Consider the following 23,453-nt stretch of genomic DNA (forward strand, 5'->3'; position numbering starts at 1 on the left):
TGGGCAGCTTTGCTTATCAATTTTCAGTGTTTTCTTAAATATAGAGATATTTTGCTCCACTACGTCGTTTTAACGTCACCTTGGTCTGGGGCGGACATTTTATAAATGAATTTAGAAGAGTAGCAACGACACCACTTGCATTACATTCCAGATGTTAAATCTACATCATATGCAAAATTTGAGGAAAAATGAACGAGTCCGTTTTATTTTAGGGCCATTTTTCTATAACTGGTCTTTACATGTAGCCCTATGGAGAGAGTGCCCGTTGAGGGCGCTATAACCCCCATTTTAGGAACAAAAATGTGATTTTAAAAAAATGGACCCGTGCAAATTTTCTAAATTTTTCAGAGCATGTAGTATGAACATGTAGAAATATAATCAAGTAGTTGCCCTACCTGCTCTTCTCCGAAAAAATAAAAAGTCCTATACCTCAATGACAATGAAACCTAGGTGTTTTCCCCAATGAAACGGACATTCCTAATCGAAGATATTGAGTTAAAGGTATGATATTATAAAATTGGAAATTGAGATATATATTATTAACAATGTTGATGGTAGGAATTACCTTGAAAAATGTCACAAAAATACAAGATGCCAGTTATATTCAGGTCTGAAACTATTAGACAATATTTTAAACATTATTAACATAACATATTTGCAACAAATCCAAATTGTAAAAAATCACCCCCGGGCAGATTTTTTGCTATTCCTGCCCAAAAGTGTCTCCTTTCGATATACCATGTCATATATGATGAATTCCAGTGAAAATTGATGTGCCTGGTGTAAGTATAGGACTCTTGTAATACAGCATTGAAATTGACCAAATTTTACACATGAAACCTGTGAGAATGAACTTCACTGACAACGATTTCTGACCGGAAGTTGCCATATTACCTACAATCCTTATGCTACTCCTTAATTGACTTTTTCGGTAAATCCCATAAGCCTTTGCGAGTAGAACTGAGATGTCGTCATTTGATGTCACGCCGTGGAGTGCGCAGTATTAAACGATGTGCGCATTGGGCTATTCCATTTAAAACCCACACTACCCCTGAAGATTTTGGAAATATCTTCCATAGGGGGAGTATGAATTTCAAATTGAATGATCACATTAGGCAGCTCTTTGAATTTCCATACACCCCTGGAAAAAGATTCAACCTAAATATTCTAAAGAGGGAGAGTGGGTTTAAAATAGGGTTGGTTAATTCCATTTGAAACTCATACTCCCCCTGTGGAAGATATTTCCACAATCTTCCACAGGGGTAGTGTGGATTTTAAATAGAATGGCCAATTGGCGTGACAACACTCTCTAACCTGTCAACTGTGACTTGGTGGGTAAAACTTGGATAATCTGAACAATCATAATTTTTCAGCTTTCCAAAGAACACACTTGAAATTTAGACACAAGTAATGATTGAAACAGCCAAATGCCTGAAAATTGTGCATTGTTTGAATAATGAAGTTAAATTTGGTATGGAAATAGAATTTTATTTTAGGGTATTTGCCAAATATCACTAACCAGGTGTGTCTGGGGTGATGTCCCTGGATCTCTGCCAGGGCAGTGTTAAGTGTTCAGGTTTTGGAAATGGCAATTAAAGGTGGATGGTCCGATTGTAATATGTTTACTACCTCACATTCATATTGCAAGTTTTGAGTATGTCGCTCCAGTGGTTTGGAATTTAGAAGCAAAAATATGTATCACAGTGGCACGTAAAAAGGTACATGACTTTTGTAGTGGTATACCTCCAAACCACCAGTTTTTGTTCATACCACCAAGGCAAAACATTTCAGATCTATAATTTCATGAAGAAAAAAATATGAGCTTTTGCCCAATACAAAAATCTGCATTTTGATGGGATAAAGTGGGGGAGAGAGCGAGGCTTTCATTAGGGTCACCCACCTTTAAAGTGAAATAGAGCTATAATAATTTCTTGCTTGGATATTTTGACAAGAGCACCCTGCACTGTTCCAGACATTATATCAGGGTACTATTTAGTATTATTAAGTGTACTTTTTAAAACATAGATCCAGTCAGTTTGGCATGATGTCAACTAAAACATTACCTAAAATTCCCTGAAAGTTTTGGAGGCTAATTATGTGCCAAGAAATGGGAAATAAAATGCACTAGGGACCAAAGATTTGACAGAGTAGAATTCCTTGAAGTAGTTTTGAGGGGAAAAGAATAAATTTATGGCCATGGTATAATGTCCTGTCTATACTCTGATTAGTACCAAAACACCAGACCTTACTTCAGGGTTCTCAAGTAGTATGGAAAAGTCATGGAAAAAAAAGCATTGGAAAGTTGTGGAATTGTGATTTTATGTCGGTTTCAGAAAAATTGCCTCAATACATGCATTTTGGTTTTCAACCTGATTTTGAAGGAAACTCAAGAAAAAGTTGTGTGCATGTTTTTTCACCATACCGGGCTTGAACCTACAAACCTTGTTTTGAAAGTGACGCCTTCGGCAGAACAGATACGGTATGCGCCTTAGACCGCTCATCCACCACCCAGGGGTAGCGTTTTAAGGGGTCTTGGGGTCCAGGACTCCTTGATTTTGCAGGTCCCCGTGATTTGGACCCCTTAATTTTGTGCATCTGTGTAGAATTAGATGCCTGGACCCCTTTATTTGTCAATTTGGACCCCTGGACTCGGCAGGTCACCGCTAACCCTGCCACCACCAGTTTGGTAATAATCAAAGTATAGACTGGAAGGAACAACTAATCATTGACTTTAGACTTACTGAACTTTGATGTTTGTATTGAGATTTCCTCCAGATATTACATTTCAAAACATCCTGTACTCCCAACATCATAAATTAGTCATGTCGTAGTCAATTTTGCTATTTTAAGAACATTTAAACATAGACCCGGGAAGATTCCAGAGTATATGATTTAAAGAACAAATTTATACCTTAGTCATGTGAGAATATAAACAAGGGAACAAGCTAACAAGTCAAATTATTCAAAATCATTCCCAAATATCATTGATCACATAATTGTGACACGATCAAGGGAAGTGAGTCGGATGTCGCTAATATTGATTTTGAGATATTGGCAAAGAAAGTGTTCAAATTCTTTTGTTTTATATTGTTTTCAGCGATTGATAAATTGACGTAACTTCGCAAAGGAAAGTCGTATCAACATGAAGTTTTCAGTTTCTGAAAGCTCTAAATGTCCGCTAAGAAACTTTATGTAAAACTCATTTTGGACTAGGGTCGACATGTGACTCATTCCCCTTGATCATGTCACAATTTTGTAAAAATGAAATCTAATACTGGAACTAAAATTTGCAACTTACTCATTGTGAATGACACTGTCCACTTTATCTGAATAAACTTCTAATATGATGATTGCATAATGAAATATTACGATGACTTAAATTTCTTGTAATGAAACCATTTTAAAGAGGTGACCACTTAATATGATGTATACCACTACCGCTCATATTTTGACTTCTTTATCTTCTGTTCAGCTCTTTACAAGAAGTACAGAGTTCCAGTGATATCAAGGGAGTGGGTTTTAGATTGCGTCGCCACCTACACACTGCAGCCAATTGAAGACTACCTCCTCTCTGGTGATCAACAACCAATCATAGAACTCGACAGTGATTTGGATGAAGTCAAGTTGTAAACCACCAGCCAATCATAGAAGTCGATAGTGATTTGGATGAAGTCAAGTTGTAAACCACCAGCCAATCATAGAGCTCAACAGTGATTTGGATGAAGTCAGGTTATAAACCACCAGCCAATCATAGTGCTCTATAGTGATTTGGTTGAAGTCAGATTGTAAACCATTTACTGATAAACTCATAGATGTTGTTATTAATAGACATTTGTGAATTTCACAAGATCTTCAAAAGTAATTTGAATCAACAGCTGTTTATATGTGTCTGTTCATGACAAAAATTAATGCAGTGTAAAAATATATTTTGAGTTTGTAAGATAACAATTCATCCAAATAATCATCAAAGTAATGTATTGCACGTGATAATAGGTGCTGAAAGTAAGTTATATTGTGTTTCATTGTGTATTTTGATCCATAATGATCTCGGTGGTATATTATGTTGGATGTTTACAGTAGGTGGGGAAAATAAAAATTTTACACAAGAAAAGGTTTCAATTGCAGAGAAACCGTTAAACTCAGAATTGGGAACTATTCTTCCCTAATTATTCTAAATGGAGTATTGCTAAAAATATAGTACTACTAAAAACTCCTGAATGAGTTGTGACATGTTCTTTTGGCCATACCTCAGAGACTCTTGCGACTTATTGCTCAATACATACACACAGGTCTCAGAAGCCTGTAGTTTCTGTAAAATCAGCCACAAAGTTATGCTATAGCCTGTATGATACATGTGATCAATTATGCTAATGTACTACTGGGTATTCATGTTGGTTTCTGTTTAATTAGCTATTCCAGTTGAAATCCATACACCCCCTATGGAAGACATGTTGATCCTTAATCTCCCACACAGGGGGTGTAGATTTCAAATGGAGTCACCTTTTCAGGTAACCCCATTTGAAATTCACACTCCCTGTGTGGAAGATTAAGGTCATGTCTAAAATAGGGGGTGTATGGATTTCAATTGGAATAGCGCAATCTGAACAGATTTGTGTATGTGTAATATTGCCAATGGGTTATATAAATAAGTATATATTAAGCGTGTAAAGAATTGTATTATATTGTAATTAGAATATATAGTAATTACTAATGTATACAGCCTAGAGCAATTGTTCATTTATACCACTTCCAGTGGATTGAATTGGTTGTATGTTTTAATTTACATACTTAATTTACTAATTTCAGAGTGTGAGATTTTTTTCTTCTAAAATGTCATAAAATGCCTTCAGCTGTAGATTTACTTGAATTGACTTACTGATGATACTAAATCAGTATATGTATTGGTTTATGGATAAACTATATGTGTACTCACTCAGTCAGAGATGCCACTTTTCAGGATGCTGAATTCAGGTTTTTGTGAGTCCAAATTCCCATGTTTTTATTTTCAGCCTGTTATGGGGCTTTTTGGCCTGCATTCACATACTTTTTCGGATTTTTCTCACCAGTTTCAGTTTTTTTGAGTGAAACTGAGTTACATCTCTGTATATTTCTACTCATCTTGTGATTGGTAGTGACATCAAAATGTGCCTGTGATAGAGCTATATGATTGCAACGCCTTTCACACAGCATGATTCTGAGAATGGCGCATGCGCTTCAAGACTCCACAAACTAGAATACATAGTGACGTCACTACCAATATTAGGGTGAAAAGCAGTATAGGAAAATAGATTTATGATATATTTTTAGCTGTCAATACTTAAAAATAATTGGTGGATGTTACAATCTAAGTGCGGGTAGGTTTGCACCAATCTGATTGTGATCAGATGGCCAGTGGCAGCGAAATGACAGCGCTTTGAATCCTCTAGAAAAATGCGCTATATAAATAACAAATTTTTTTTTTTTTTTTTTTTTTTTTTTTTTTTATCATTTTTTTTTTTTTTTTTAAGGTTGGTACATTACAAAATCCGAACAACTTCAAGTTTATGTACAATAGAGAACAATGCAGCAAAAGCCTTAGACATTTTAAAAGACCTGACTAAAATTTGAGTGACTTTTTTTATATGAAGCAAATAGCATTTTTAACATTCAATGTACTGTGTACAATGTATATACAATTGTGTTAAACATACATAGATTACAACAAAAAATGTTTGGTAATATTCATATTTGTACCCAAATCAGGTGCATTTTTTATTAAATACCGGTACCCAATTTGTTTAATTAATGAAACTCAATCATTTAGATTGCAATATTACAGTAGTATAGGGCCAGCATACATAATATTTTGCAGATTTCCTTTTACAAATTAATCATACTGCTAACCATCCAGCGCATATTATTTTGCACAAGGTCCTTATGCACACGCTTGATGTTGCGTGTGTATAAGTGATGGTTTACATGTAAAAGGAACCTTGCAGAAGATTATAACTATCCTTTTTGTATGTTTTGTTTTGGTGCATAATACATTGTATACTATAGTATTAGTTATTAGGTGATGTTTGGGGGTGATACGGAATATATTTAGTTGAGGAGACCGTATCAGGCGAGGGTGATACCCCAAGCCTGATATGGACTCCGAGACTAGATGTAATCCATATCACCACTAAACCGGACCTAATAACAATTTTATCATACCGTACAAATAATCTCGCATAACAAAAAAAAAAAAAATTCACTGCGTAATTCTTGGCTGGAACAATTTTACTCAAACCCATCTACCCATTCTCGTAAAGTAGGCCTAATTCTCCAATTTTTTTTCAAAATTGCCTGCTTAGGTCTAGTTGGATTAGATTGTGTCTCATGTGTACTGGTTCTAACACATTTTGGTAGACTGATTAGGATTAGAGTATTATCATTTTCTTATTTTATAAAATGGGATTCTTCTTGATATTGTATTGATACTTTTTTATATTTACAAATAAATATGATACAACAATCTTCTATTTCCTTTGCTTGGTTCTTACATTACTGATAAAGCTCATGAAATGAAATAATTAGTTTCCGTCACTCGCCTCGAATCACCTTTTCAATTTGACCAAAACTTTAAAAAAGTCAATTATCTCAAAATTGAGATGGAAATAACCAAAATTGAAACTCTCAAAATGTCTGGCATCCCATGCTGATCATAATCAGCAGTTTGCTTAGTTGTAGGGGTAGAGGATGTAGTAAATAATAATTTAAGGATTACCTCATCATTTTTCTTGTGATTACAAAAACTGCTAATTTCTTTTCATTTTAATAAAAATAAATTCAAATTCTTTCTCAATCTGTTGCAAAATGACTGTAATGATGATCTAAGCATTATTACCCATTTTGAGATGTTCTTTCATCAACAATATAGCCTTTTTATAGGTAAATGAAAGTTTTGACAATAAAGAAATTTTCCAAAATAATGAATAATGAAATCATGACCTCATATTTCACTGAAAAAAAATGTGACGGGAAACTAATCATTTCATTTCATTAGCCTAAGTCAGTAACTTGTACATGTACTGTACTGACTCACCCCGATTTTGGGTGAACATTTTTCAAAATTGGGGGGTGGGACTATACTCGGAATTTCAAAAAAAAAAAAAAAAAAAAAATTGGCTTTGAGTGTCCCTGGACCTAGACCTAAATGCTAGGATCATTCATGGTTGATTTAAAAAAAAATTGTAGGCCTGTGTTTTGAATAAATTTGTACTCATTAATAGAGTATGAGTGTATGGCATGAGTACAAATTTATTCAAAACACATAGGCCTACATTTTTTTTTATAATCTACCATGAATGATCCTAGCATTTAGGTCTAGGTCCAGGGACACTCCAAAGCCGAAAAAATATTTCTGAAATTTTGGGGTGGGACTTTACTCGAAGGTGGGACTATACTCGCGTCCAGAGGAGGCTTTAAAGGCATTCCTACAATGCACTATGATTGGGAAATTTGATCAATATAACCTAATTTTAAAGGCAAAGTTCCCATTGCCACACACACAAAATGGTCATTTTAAAACTGCAGCCAACAAGTTAATAGTTTATAACTTATATTTGACTTTCTTACAGGAAACATTCATATTGTCCCACTGCATTAATTTTATACATAAGTCTCAATGTTTTGAATGTTAAATAAAAGGATGAAAACACCAGATATTTGCACACAATCCCAATGCAAGGTATGGTCAACTGTGCAACATGTGTACAAAAGCCAGACATACAAGGTCAGAAACCCCATTGGGTTATGGGAATGTCTTTAAACATCCTCTGACTCGCATCAGTATGGTAATATAAAAAAACTATTTTTTCCCTACAAAATGTAAATAAATTACATTTTTCCTTGCAGTATTTAAAATCCTCCCCTCTCGGCATTATTCATACGTACGAAAGCAATGCGACTTGAATCAAATTATAAAGACGCCTGGATCTGCTTAAAACGCATCATCAGGACATTGATGAAATTCCATCATCAGCCGAACTTGACACCACAGCTTATGATTTTTGAAAACGGACTGGTACTGAAAGCCAATCTTAAAACAAAAGACATGAATGATTCAATACCATAACCTGCAGAGTGCAATCCTATTATTGCATAGTGACAGAAGTGAAGAACATTAGTTATTGAATTTCTACAGTAGTGTAACAGAAGACTTTTGTAAGTTAGGGGGAAGAAGGGGCAATGCAATGTCTGAGGGGGCCAAACCGGGACATTTTCAATAGACACCTGTACTACCAGTTGATACCCACATATCTAATGGTGTGTGATTGATCCAAGCGATGATCGCGGGATAAAAAAAGAGCAGGATATTAAAGAATGTTACATCTTTTGTTACTAAAATAATAATTTGATGAATGCAGTCACCAAGTGTTCTGGTATCATGTGAACAGGTCTGACCCAGGTATAAATTGGGGGTTCATTAAAGCCATAATGTGTGATTTGCTTCACAGCGACGCCCTCAATTTTACTAGGATTTCTACTTTTTGCATAATTATAATGCTCAGTGGTGTACTAACATACCACGTAAAAGACTAAGCCTGAAGTACTTCAATAGCAGTAAAATTGAACTTTTTATATTAAAACCGGTCCCCGGTTTTATTCAGAGTTCGCCGATCGAATGCTTACTATCATGTCCTGTGGATGTCAACTATGTGTACACACGTCGAGAGCGATGCTCCGTGCAGTATTACATATAATACGATCAGCGAGCGTAGTACACGCATTGTAGGCGCTGGAATGAAATCCCAATGTTCTTCTTATACCCCCGTTTGTTTGGCTCGAAATTAAAAGGGGATAATGTGATCAGTGAAAACAAACATTTAAATAGGAATCTATTCTTTAGGCAAATCACACATTATTGCTTTAATAGAACAATGATCATGCCCAACCTCAATTTGATCATGCAGGTGAGATGGAGTGGTGACTGAAGAAGCCATGTTTGTGCTCAAATATTGATAAATATAAATCCCCCACTCATAGCGAAGGTATCGATTGAATATGTGAGATCCCAAGGCTCACTGTAAATGGGTTGTTATGTTTCCCCCATGTGCATGATTTTCACTGGGAGAGGGGAAATAGCAAAAACTTTGTTTTGACCAGGGTTCGAATTTGGCTGTTTCGCACAGCAGTTTGCTCCACATTTTGAAGTAACTGCTACCCAATTTTGCATTTGTATAGCACTTTTTATATTAGCATATGGAAGTATCCTGATTATGATGAATTAGCCAAAAACTGCTGCACAAAATTTTTAAACGAATTCGAACCCTGGTTTTGACCTATTAATAATTATGATAACTGCAATACAAATGGATATATAAATGTGACCAGTGGCTTCCTTGACTCATTTCCTATAAAATCAATGTATTACTCTGCAGGAATAAACTGTATTATTTGAGCAAAATAACCCAAACTGGAAAAATATGACCTGAAGGTAACGACTCACCTTAAGGGAAGGGGTATGAACGTTTGGACAGTATTTATTGTGGGACATTAGAGCACATCAGACATATCGAATTGCATTTTGAATACGAAGAATGTCCTTCTTATATCAAATAACTTTGATTTTTTGAAATTTGCAATGTAATACACATTTTATGGCAAATCATTAAAAATTGATATTTTTGATATTTAACAGTACTCGAAGTAAACTTTATAACTCTGATGATTTATATTTGAAGTGTATATAGGTGGGATGAAAAGCCGACGATCAATTGAAAATTTTGACCTTTCGTATTGAAGATATGGATTTTTTTCCCAAAAACAATATGAAAGGTCAAAATTTTCAACTGATCGTTGGTGTTTCCTCTCAGCTACATAAACTTTAAGAATATATCATTAAATTTATAAAATTTACTTCGAGGACTGTTATATCTCAAAAATGTGAAAAATATCAAATGTTATTAATTTGTCATAAAATTTGTATTATATTGTAAATTTCATAAAATGAAAATTATTTGATATCAGAAAGACATTCTTCGTATTCAGAATGCAATTCGATATGTCTGATGTGCTCTCATGTCCCACAAAAAATACTGTCGAAACGCTCATTCCAGTTCCCTTAAGGGATCTAGAATGAGCGTTTATGGCGTTTCAACAGTATTTTTGTGGGACATGAGAGCACCTCAGACGTATCGAATTGCATTCTGAATACGAAGAATGTCTTTCTGATATCAAATAATTTTCATTTTATGAAATTCACGATATAATACAAATTTTATGACAAATTATTAAAATTTGATATTTTTCACATTTTGGTGATATAACAGTCCTCGAAGTCAATTTTATAAATTTAATGATAAAGTGTATGTAGCTGGAAGGAAAAGCTGACGATCAATTGAAAATTTTGACCTTTCATATTGAAGATATGGATTTTTTCCCAAAAAGACCTAATTTTTTTTGGTGTTTTGGGGAAAAATCCATATCTTCAATACGAAAGGTCAAAATTTTCAATTGATCGTCGTCTTTTCATCCCACCTACATACACTTCAGGTAGAAATCATCAGAGTTATAAAGTTTACTTCGAGTACTGTTAAATATCAAAAATATCAATTTTAATGATTTGCCATAAAATGTGTATTACATTGCGAATTTCAAAAATCAAAATTATTTGATATCAGAAGGCCATTCTTCGTATTCAGAATGCAATTCGATATGTCTGATGTGCTCTAATGTCCCACAATAAATACTGTCCAAACGTTCAAACCCCAGCCCTTAATAAAACTTTTCATAAATTCCTGAACATTTGATGATAACAGCAAAAAGATGTAACATTCTTAAAAATGTGATTCCTATATGTGATCATCATGTAAAACGTCATTGCAAATGGGGCAAGATTGCCTTATTAGTACCTTAATTTAAAAGCAATTCTGGTCCTAATTCTTCCAACAGTGATGTAAGTTGTTAGGCTTTTGAATTCAGGCATTTTTGTAGTCCAGATTTATGCAATTCCTTTTATTTTCAGCCCGTTTTAGGGCAATTCTGGTCATTTTCACACTGTTTTTCAGGGCTTTTTGTCAAAAGTGGACTTACATCCCTGTTCCAAATAGACAACTTCAAAAGATTAGGGACCGTTCACAAACACTTGTAAGGGGGGGGCCTGATGCAAAAAATTTTATCACAAACATTTTTGGGCCCCCTTTTCAGACCTAAAAATTTCAGGGCCCCCCTTTTTGACATGAAAATTATGGGTCAACCCCATAGAAAAGCATATAAACTCAATTTTTCCAGGAAAATTTGTGGTCATTTTTTCAGGCCCCCCCCCTTAGGGTTTAAGGGCCCCCCTTTTTGCATCAGGCCCCCACTTACAAGTGTTTGTGAACGGTCCCTTAAAATGATATTTCTAATGAAATTACTATTTCTGTGTAACCCTCAATGCACCCCTAAATAGGAATTTAAGCTGAACCTGTACTACCGGGTTGTTACTAGTACCAGGTATACAACCGTTAACAGGAAATACACTGACATTTACTGGAGGAAACATTTCACTATAGTAAACTAGAGCGGTTCTCGGCTTTCGCGGTTCTCGGCATTCGCGGTTCTCGGTAGTGTGGGTTGGTCCGTATGTGACGTTTCTGTTCAGAACCTTGTGTGACCCTCCCCCAGAAAAAAATCATCCGCCACCACTGGTTATAACAAGGGCCTTGTAAATGCAACTGGTGAGACAGAGCCTCGAATGACGTTTGTGTTTTCAGTCTGATTTCAGTTCCCTAACAGGTACAAAGTTTACGCATTATCATTAGGCCTACCAAGTATTGTATGTCCTATAATCTCTTATGTATGACATGGATCTTTACCATGATTGTGCAAGCCAAAAAATATCATTTCAATACCCCAAACATGCGTTAAAAAAAGACCATGTTTTACACATGCAACCTCAAGTTTAGACATATAATTTAATTTTCCCTAAACCCTCATGCACGGGAAAAATCATGCCGCCACCATTGGTTATGACAAGGGCCTTTTAGGGTGCACACCAGTAAATAAGCCCCCACTGACTTTCTGTACAGACAGGGGCCGGGAAAACAACTCAGTTCTTCAAAACTTCCCCTTTCTGCAAGCAGAAGGTCAGATGACGACATCCATTGTAAAAATTAATATATGGATTTCAGGATTTTTTTCCAGAAATATTGTAAAAAGTTCAACCTATAACCCATACAGCTAACGCCACCTCACAAACAGCTTGGTGTTTCTGAAATGTAACACATTTTGAAAGTCGTCATAAAAAGTCGGATCCTGCTAAATTTACACAGACAATCTAATTTACAGGCCTAAATGATGATTAAATATGAATCAGGGCCTAATAGTTGCCTTTTAAGCATTTTCTAATGTATTACATTAAGTCATATTGCACATTTCCTCGTTTCAAATACTGTTTTTTCCTTCCAGGGTGTAGCTAGACTTCTCCGTACTCCACTTGCCAATTGTGCTTCTGGCTATTGCATTTAAGCTTAAAACTCTGATTATTATTTGTGCACAATTGATAGATTTTCACATCTAATCTTTTCAGTCACCGTACGCCCTCTGTTTGTTAGCTTCCCAAGTGGACTACTGACTTTGGATTGCGGATAACTTTTTAACACGGGATTCTATGGAGAGTTAGGCCAATTTCTGGCCTAACTAAAATTGGTCATGATGTAATGCATCTTTAAATGAATCTGGCTTGTGATTGGTCCCCAGATATCGTTATTGATTGAACAAATTCATCAGGATCGGTAGAGTAAACTAGTAAACCAGAGTTCGTAGTATCTGATCCAAGAAAATGCACTTACTGTGTACGTTTCAACAACCACTGTTGTCTTTGTCAATACTTGATGAGGAGTGACTGCAATCTACTGACAACCAACGCTAGAGGGATATGTAAAATCAGGCGGTTTTTGGCGATTTTAGCCATTAAGCCCCCCCCACCGCATAAATCTGAAAGCCCCTCTGAGCCCCCCTCCTGGAGACGCTATTGCAAAATCAATGGAGAGAAACTATACTACCTTGTTTCTTAATAAAATGTAACGGGGTAGGCCTACATCAGGCAACTATGAGAGCCAAAAAGGCCTCAAATTGAGCAAAGAAAGACATTAATTTTCACGTGCATTTCAACCAAGACGCTTCATTAGTGGTGTTCGCCCTTAATGTCATATTATCATGACCGTTTTATTTTGTTTTATGTTAAGGGCTGGGGTATGAACGTTTGGACAGTATTTATTGTGGGACATTAGAGCACATCAGACATATCGAATTGCATTCTGAATACTATAAAGAATGTCCTGATATCAAATAATTTTGATTTTTTGAAATTCGCAATGTAATACACATTTTATGACAAATCATTAAAAATTGATATTTTTGATATATAACAGTCCTCGAAGTAAATTTTATAAATTTAATGATACATTCTTTAAGTATATGTAGCTGGGAGGAAAGGCCGACGATCAATTGAAAATTTTGACCTTTCGTATTGAAGATATGGATTTCCCCCCCCCCCCCAAAAAAATAGGTCTTTTTGGGAAATAAAATCCATATCTTCAATATGAAAGGTCAAAATTTTCAATTGATCGTCGGCTTTTCCTCCCAGCTACATACACTTTAAGAATATGTCATTAGATTTATAAAATTTACTTCGAGGACTGTTATATATCAAAAATTTGAAAAATATCAAATTTTAATAATTTGTCATAAAATTTGCATTAGGCCTATATCGTGAATTTCAAAAAATGAAAATTATTTGATATGAGAAAGACATTCTTCGTATTCAGAATGCAATTCGATATGTCTGATGTGCTCTCATTTCCCACAAAAAACACTGTCGAAACGCTCAAAACGCTCATTCCAGATCCCTTAAGTATATGTCATATTACATGTTTCACATTTGTACGATTTTAAATAATTCTTTATCATGTTTATAGGACATGCTCTGTTATATTTTTATATCCTCTTTTCATTCTTGAAAAGATAGATCATGCTTTTTATTTCACCCATTGGGTATTTCTTTATTAATTTGTGTTTATATGGCGATTTCAAGTGGGATAATAACTCCTGGATGACGTAAGCATAATGTTGATAGATTTAAATATCATTATAAATAGGCACTTAATAATAATGAGATTGAAATAAATTGATAAATAGATAAATTAATAGATAAATAAATAAAAGATATATAAGCCTAGATAAATAATAAATAAATGATAAACTAGGAGTAAATTGCAAACATTAAATATCTTAGAGCAAATGAGCATTTAATAAGTTTTTGCGACAAATATTTTGCCCCTTCTTGTACGTTTTATCATTATTTTATCTTTTACTAATTTTTTTTGGGACATGCTCGCTTATTTATTTTTTATGTGTTCCTCTTATCATTTGTGAAGTATTTCTTTATTTTTGTTTTAGTACAAGTGATCACTGAGTATGTTTAACTGTGGAAATATCGGTAGATAAGGTGTTTTTATTTCACCCTTGAGTATTATTTATAAGTGTATCAACATACATTTCACATGTCATGATTTTTCATTGTTTTATTTTGAAGCAATTCTTTATTGGGGTGCATGCTCTCATATATTTGGTGGTTTTTTTTTCATGTTCCTCTTGTCATTCTTGATAGATGGCTGTTTATTTATGTGGCGTGTTAAGTATTTTTTAATTTTTGGTCGAAGTGTATAATTATCATCAGACACATGTCACATTTTTATGTATGATTTTGCATTATTTAATTTCAAATTATATAATTTTTTAAACGTACTAACGTAGTTCTTTATTTTTGTTTCTGTGAATATCATCCGAAAAGTAGGCCTCCTGCACATTATGATTTTGCCTTGCTTTATTTAACTCTTTACTGGGGTGCATGCTCTCTGCTGGTTTTTGTCATGTTCCTCTTATCATTATTGACAAGATAGCACCTGCTGTACGCTGTTTATTTATTTCGCCCTAAATTATTTCTTTACTTGTGTTTTTAGATTTTGAAGTTTATATCATGATAGCACACGCTATGTTTTTATACCAACCGCGTTTTCTTTTTGAAAACAGTTCTTGTTTCAAATCCTGGTCCGCAATGTCAACATTCAGTTCGTTCATAAAATATGGCTATTTATTTATGTCGCGTGTTAAGTAGTTCTTTATTTTTTTTTTTTTTTTTATAAATATCATCAGACACCTGTCAAATTTTTATGTATGATTGTTCATTATCTAATCTTAAAATATATAATTCTTTAAACTTATTTCTTTTTTCTGTTTCAGTGAATATCATCCGAAAAGTAGGCCTCTACACATTATGATTTTCCTTGTTTTATTTAAACTCTTTATTGAGGTACATGCTCCTCTTATCGTTATTGACAAGTCATCACATGTTGTACGCTGTTTATTTATTTCGCCCTCATTTTCTTTACTTTTGTTTTTAGATTTTGAAGTTGATATCATGATATCACACGCTATGTTTTATACCAACCGCATTGTCTGGTTAAAGACAGTTCTTGTTTTAAATCCTGAATACAATGTCAACATTCAGTTCGTTCACCTCACAATGCGGTGCGATGTTATATAACTGTATATATTGCAGGGTTGCCAAACCCGCGATGTAATAGGCCTAGGTCAATAGGATGAGTTTTGAAGATTTTCCTCGCGACAATTTCCTGTCCTATAGACACCAATTGATGGTTAAGAAAAATATTGCATGACTTCTCAACATTGGCTTACGCGACTTCTGGTAGTTTTTTATCTCATAGAAACCAACGGTTGATAAAAAAAATATTGGGCGACTTTTCAATGATTTGACCCGCGTTTGCCCTCATTTGTTTGGCAACCGTGGTCTGTGTTAAGTGAATATATTTCGGTAAGAAAATAATTATCATAGACCATGTAGACAGAACGGACAATAGTCATAGGCGCTCTCCTCCATTTTGAGAAATATACTTTTACACACACACTACATTTATAATTAAAATGATCAGCCTTAAAGTTTTACCTTTTAGTGGGTTAAGCCAAACCTAAGTGGATGAAATATAAATCAACACTTCTGGCACTGATTGGTTTCCGTAGTTGTTATATGGAATACGAGCTGTCTGTAGCTACAAAATTGTCTGCAAATCGGCTTTTGCCGGGCCTCTCATTTTCGGCGTTTTTCTCATTAAATTAGGGTCCCGTTCAAATAAAAAATAAACTGGTGTCTAGATGTAATCACAGTTAACACACCAGGAAAATTATAGAATATACAACAACCTAGTTACACCTGTAAACTGCGAACAAACATGCACCTGGCCAGACCTGGCCGTAAAACAAAGTGTTCTCCCTACGGATACCCTTAAGGGTCACACAATTATCCACCTGCCTGGCAGGGACGGTGGAAAACAGCAGCTCCGTAGCTTGGCAAATTACTGGTTACATCTTACAAGGGGATCTAGGATCCTGCCTAGACAGCGGGAGGCCAAGGCATGCAAACTTTGATCATCTTTGGTGTGTATGAACCTTATTAAAGACCCATTCAGTGATCCCAGCGCAATTGTAAAAAAAAAAAAAAATTGTTTATAAATTGCTTAAAAGTGAAGGATAAGTCATTCAAATTGTCATTTGGTATTTTTGAAATGACAAATTTGGAAAAATGAAGAAAACAGCAGTACCGACGAAGTTGAAGCCCCATTCAAATACATGTAGCTAATTTAGATATGTCAGTCTAAATTACAGAATTGTGTAAAATGTCTTATTTTGTCTTAAATACACAGCTTTCGGCTGAACCATTCGCAGGCTATGTTAGCACATCTATGACAATAACAAAGGTACCAAAATCTGAATTTTGATGATTTTTACGATCGTCCAGATGAGCAAATCACTGAATGGGCCTTTAAAGGACGAAAGTGATTTACTAAACCTGTAACTCTGCCTGCCCCCTGTGAAAAGTCTTGCTCCCTGTGAAATGATAGGTCTCTTTTTGTGCATTTTTGACAGTTTGGTCAAAATTTCTCACCTTAAAAGTTGCTTTGCCCCCCCTGAAAATGTACTGGCTACGCACTGTTTAGCAGGGAAGGTGAAAAAGACTCCATTTAGTGTTATGAAACTTAGTTTCAGGCAAGTTCCTTCAGCGGTCTCCTGATTTGACACTATTTACAGCATAAACACAGAAGTGGAATCTGATTGGCTAATTAAATCACATCGGCACCTCAATTGTCAAAATAACATCGTGTGACCCAGGCATGACACAATTCTTTTCGCCAGCCCATCGGGCTGGTACCTGTTTCTGGGATGGGGTCAGTTTGCTCAAGAGATTAATTTTTATTGGTATTGGAATGACTTTTGTTAAAACTTTTGTGGTTGAATTTTTTTAAAATATTTTAATTCGATGTGTAAGGAAAAGTAAGTATGTTTTGCTGTTTCAACGAATGAAAACGAGTGAGTATTACCAAAGTTATGTTTGAATTAATATGACTTTAAAAGTTTTAGGTATAGGCCTAAAATGTAACAATAATAGTTAATATACAGCATCATATGGTCAGCAGAAGAAAAGTATGTCATTTCAGTGTCTTTGACCCGGGTCCTTGACCACTGAACAGCGTGATATCATGTTGATAACAGATCTAAGAATCAAAATCTTCATCATATGGACCATATTGATGTCAAAGTAATTATCTATCATATCCTGTGTCGTTTTATGGATAAAAATGACTCAAAATGCTATTGATGAAATAGATGCTATCATGAACATCAGTTTTGCCTTTTCAACGGGAAAAATCCGATGCAAAATAAAGTTTTTAGGGCCTAGCTATAATATGGGCATAATTTATGCATGTAGGCCTATAGTATTGAACAATGTACCCATTTGACATGCACTTATATATAAATAAATTGTCTTACTTTATTAATTTAATAACTTCTATGTTATAAATAAAATGACACATAACGTAAGTGAAGCTACTTTCTATCTTTTTTATTTGATTCATAAACTTACAGTCAAGACACACAAGAGTGAAGATTGCAGTGAGTAATCAGTCCTTTATAAATGTTCTTGCCACCATCTATCATATAGTAAACTATACATTGCGAATTAATATCAAATTATTTTAAAATAAAAATGTACATGTATAAGGGGAGTTTATATTATGTTATATGGCTAATTTAAGGAGTATTTCGTGATCCTAGCATCCTCTTTTTATGACATTTTTCAGTAGATATCCACAAAAAAAAGCTTATTCTAAAAATTTCAGTTAATTCCGATTTTGCCTTTACGAGTTATGCATGGTTATGTGTACACAATGTGTTGCAATTTTGTTCTGGTATACCAGAACGAAATTCAAATTTCACGATTACTTTGCTAACGAATTAATCTGCAAGAAATATTTTGCACATAAACATTATGTAGCCAGAGGTTTCCAGTGATATAAAAATCTCAACTTTTTTTGAGAAAAGTTAGGGGATGATGCTGTGGATCACGAAATGCCCTTTTAACTAAAACCTGCAGTCAGTGCAGTGTAGTATTTGTGACGTGGTATATCGAAAGCAGACACTTTTGGGCAGGATCGTAAATGGAGAAATAGCCAAAAATCTACCCGGGGTGATTTTTTCACGATTTGGGTTTACGGTGTTATTAATGTTTAAAATATTGTCTGATCGTTTGAGACCGGAATATAACTGGCATGTTGTATTTTTGAGACATTTTTCAAGGTAATTCCTACTCTCAACATTGTCAATAATATTTTTAAAGGCAGCTTATCTATTATTAATATTAAAGGCCCATTCAGTGATTTGCTCATCCGGACGATCGTAAAAATCATCAAAATTTTGGTACCGTACCTTTGTTATTACATAGATGTGCTAAGTCTGCGAATGGTTCAGCCAAAAGCCGTGTAGGCCTATTTAAGACAAAATAAGACATTTTACACGAATCTGTATTTTTAGATACTGACAGTATCTAAAATTAGCTACAAGTATTTGAATGGCGGGGCTTGAACTTCGTCAGTACTGCTGTTTTTTTCATTTTTTGCCAAATTTGGCATTTCAAAAATACCAAATGACAATTTGAATGACTTAGGCCTATCCTTCTCTTTTAAGCAATTTATAAACAATTTTAATTTTTTTACTCTTGCACTGGGATCACTGAATGGGTCTTTAAGAAATATGGTGTATCATGTCAAAAACAGACATCTTTTGGACAGCTTATAAATTTGGAGGCTTTCACATAAAGAGCTATTTTGCTCCACAACGCCGTTTTCCCCAATAAAATCGGACATTCCTAAGCGAAGAAATTGAGTTCGTAAGTTATGGTATTAAAAAATTGGAAATTGAAATATGGTGGGTAAAAAGCTGAAAAGACAAATAAAACCAGAACAGAACAATTTAGAGAACAATAATGAATTAATAATAATGAACAATAATGAATTAAAGAGTTGACAGGAGATTAGGAGTTAATGTTTTCTGCAGTTTCAGTGTACATCTTCTCACCGTTGATGGTTTGGTGGACTGTCATGTAACATGGATGTAGTAAGCCGTGATCCTAAAAATGCCTTTCACATTGACCAAAACTAATTACAAGACCTCTTCTACATTGAGGCTGGCTTTCCTTTTAGAGGAATTTTTTATTATGTGATAATCAGGAAGAACAGTCGACGGGACAGTCGGACACTGCTGAAGGACCTTGCCCAATGCTATAATACACTATCTTCTGCAGCTTCCTGATAATCTACAATCTTTATTGAAGCAAATATTGACCTTTTCTTTAAAAGCTCACCTTGAACAAAAACATTCTTCCTAACATATCTCATTATATGTGACCGTTACAGCACGAATGAGCCGTAAATGTCCTCAATTGTATTCTGAGTTACAGTGTAAAATGGGCATGAAGGTCGTATTCATAGGTACCTCAATTTGGTGCTACGTGTACCTCATTTAATGAGATACACGTAGCACCAAATTGAAATACCTATGAATATGTCCTTCATGCCCATTTTACACTGTAACTCAGAATACAATTGAGGACATTTACGGCTCATTCGTGCTGTACGGTCACATATCCTCTCTGGGCTCAAGTGCAAGCTATATTTAGGTATTCCAGGAAACACAGGTTAAATCTTGAAATCTTTAGTGAAACTCTGCCTTAAACATGTTCAAGGTTTACTTCTGTGGAAAACTGCCCCCACCATTTATGACCAATCCCTTCCATTGTGTGGCACATGACCTCCCCTTCCACCCCTCCCCACCCCCACGCACGCACACCAAAAAAAGTTTGTCTCAGTGAACTTTGCCGGTGTTTGCTGTTTGGCATGTGTGGAATTTCTTCTGTTTTATGCATATTGTTTTTGGCCAGCACTTCTCTGCACAGAACTCCAAGACAAACTTTTTTTTATTATAAACTCAAAATTTCTGCTTTATTTGATGTCAGATCTAGACCTACAACAGATTATGTCGGAGGAAAGGGTTAGGAAACACAACATTCACAAAAATTCACAAGAAATAGTGCTTATTTTTCAGTTGTTTTATTGAAAAACACACAATTCTTACATCTGCTCAATTTTATGCAACTTACACCCAGAAGCTTAAATTCAATTTAAAAAAAGTTCATTTCTATCATAAATTACTTTTAAGTAGAAGCTTACACTCAGCATATCAATTCCCACTCATTTATCATCCAATACATATTTCAGTAATAACATTGTTTCCATCAAATTATCTTATATTTTAATTCACCCTATCCAATATTTAACATTTTCTCTTCAGCTTCGCACGCTGAAAATCCCCATGCAACATTCTTTTAAAGTTGATCATACCAAGATTATCATACAGGACAATCACAACCATCCGTTTTCTCAATCATTCAATTTGCATTATTTTTGGCGAAAGAACTGCAAAACATCGAAACATGTAAGACAAAAGAGAAATATTTTACAGAAATGGAAACACTGACTTAAAAAAAGATTTGAGATCAGGGAAATTACTGAAGAAGCAACTTTTGCAATAATATTTCAAGAGCAAATTTATTTGACAATGATTAATTTCATTGCGCAAAAAGCATGTAAGATAAAACAATATAAAAATTGGGAAAATATACATATTTATACATCATCTGCAGGTCTATTATACAATATATTACAATAATACTACAGTAAAACGAAAAGTATCTTGAGATAATAATAGTTTTACTGGTATCAAGAAATAAGAAGAAATTGAAGGATTAAACATGTCTTTGTCCATAAAGTGGAATTTGAATTATTCAACCTATGCAAGCATTCAAATATAGAAACACAGAACAGTTAAAAACATATTACTGTCAATCTGGGATTTGAACTAGTGAACATATGTGAATTGAAAGGCACAGGTTCAAATCCTTGTTAGCTGCGGCATCAAAAAGTTCAATGTTTTTTGCGAGTCCAAATTTCCGTATTTTTATTTATTTTCAGCCTGTTATGGATCTTTTTGGCCTGCATTCACATGCTTTTTCAGGTTTTTCTCCATCTCAGATGAACAGTAATGGTCAAATTGAATTACCAATATGGTTTAGAAATGTTCCCATGGTGCTGTAACATTACATTGGAGCTGATTTTAAGACCTTTTAAACATTCTCCTCTTTACTTGTCATTAACATAATTTTCAATTAATTCCTGAATAAATCCCTTTGCACATTTATGCATCAAATATAGAATATTAATATGATCAATGCATTATTGTGAAATAACCCAGTTCTTTAAAAATTTTCACTCATATTTTCATATCCGAATCTTGCTTTGTTCTGGTTCCAAGGGCGCCTTCCCACTTTGGAATGAAATATGACACATTTATTAGCTTTTATTTATGTTTATTACAACAATAATATTTGGACCATAAATACGGACTAGCTACGTCATGTGAAATGGTCCATAGAATCATTACATAGAAAAGTGAATATTTCCATTCACCCACAAGTTTCCCCTGACATTCCTTGCCACTAATTACCTATTCAAGATCACTGTGGCCTGTTTAATGGTAATAATAATAGCAATACTCTAGTTGAGATTTAATACCATTGTTTGATCCTTTCACCAAGACTGACTTCCCCTGAAATGTGGTCATTTTTCTTCGCATCCTGTGGTCACTGGTGAGTAAAAGTTTGTCCAAGTGTGGTATTTATGGTAAATTTCTATGAATGTAGTGAATTTAGTTTGTTCAACCAAACCACAAATCATCTGAAGCTTAACAATCAAAATATAAGTAGGAGTTTAGCACAACAAGTGGATTACATCCCCCACTTTGTTACCATCAATATGATTGACAAATCAACGCTTGTTTGTAAAAGTTGTATTATTATTAGAAAGCCTTGGTCTACTTACGGATTCACAAAATGAAAGTGTATATTTTTATGTGGTCTTTTTTCAGGAGAATTGGAGTTAAATGGTTCACATATAGGTGAAAATTATGTCACACCATCCATGTATTTCATATTATCAAGTGACAGTCATGATGGCCATTTACTACATAAGGTAATTGTAGTAAATTTGCAAGAAAATTGTTAGAAATATAGCATATTTTACATCTTGCATGTTTTTTTGCTTCTCAATCTTTTGCTGTTGAAATAATAAAATATTTAATGTTGTACCATGTCTTGAATAATTTGTGCTTACTTGATCTAATTGAAGAGCCTGTATCTATCTACTTATTGTATTAATCAATTTGATTTACAAAATGAAGGTGTTGATTATCACTCATTTTATAATATTTGTGTATGATTATGGAGCCTATATCCACTTTACCAACCGACAACAATTAAGGTTTTGATTACAAATAAGCACTTGAAATATTTTGTGATTGCATATGACTTGATACATTCTACTGTAGGGCCTAATCAGCCTAAAATGTAATGGGCTTCATTATTAACAGATCAGTATTATGCATCAATATGTCATTATGGAATCCCAAATAGGGCAATGTACTTTAACCTTCCTTAAACAATGGCCTACATAATTGTATCAAGAATTTGGGATAAAGGTGAGTAATTTGAATAGTGCTTTTCAAAACTGAGTGTTCCTTCCTATCTTTTTGTAAATATCTGCTGATACTAGCAATGATCCTAGTTTACTTCTGAACATAGTTTCTGAGAGCACAGATTTTAGAAGCAAGTTTTGGATAAGATTCACATAAATCATGCAATTTGACTCACATTGCCTTCTAAATTTTGTTTAAATTTAGGGCAAATGTTTCAAGTGTTGTGCCTGAACATTTGGGCAACCCTGATTATCTCCTGTATCATTTGCACACACATAGCCATGATAACATGGAAATGCATGCACATTTAGCAGGTGGCTTTCTATGCCAATGCATTCATTCTCCAGGCCAGTTAACGGGTCTGGGTCTAGGTACGGTTCATGACCAGCCCCTTGCTCTACAAGCCTAGTAAACACCACCTGCTATGTGGAACTTAATCTCATCCCTCAATCGAAATCTTGGCTATTTTTATTTCTTTTAATTTCCCCTCAAGATTGGTTTCTTAA

General features: G+C 34.5%; 1 protein-coding gene across 1 annotated transcript in view; it reads left to right on the top strand.

The window, feature by feature from the left end:
• LOC140150246 (uncharacterized) overlaps positions 1-5,460 on the top strand; it is a 36,273-nt gene extending 30,813 nt beyond the window's left edge. The window contains 1 exon segment of the mRNA XM_072172249.1: positions 3,473-5,460. Coding sequence (XP_072028350.1) covers positions 3,473-3,630 — 158 coding nt within the window. The 3' untranslated portion in view covers positions 3,631-5,460.
• The last annotated feature ends 17,993 nt before the right edge of the window (positions 5,461-23,453 follow it).

The sequence above is a fragment of the Amphiura filiformis genome, chromosome 4 (assembly GCF_039555335.1).
Source record: "Amphiura filiformis chromosome 4, Afil_fr2py, whole genome shotgun sequence".
NCBI lineage: Eukaryota > Metazoa > Echinodermata > Ophiuroidea > Amphilepidida > Amphiuridae > Amphiura > Amphiura filiformis.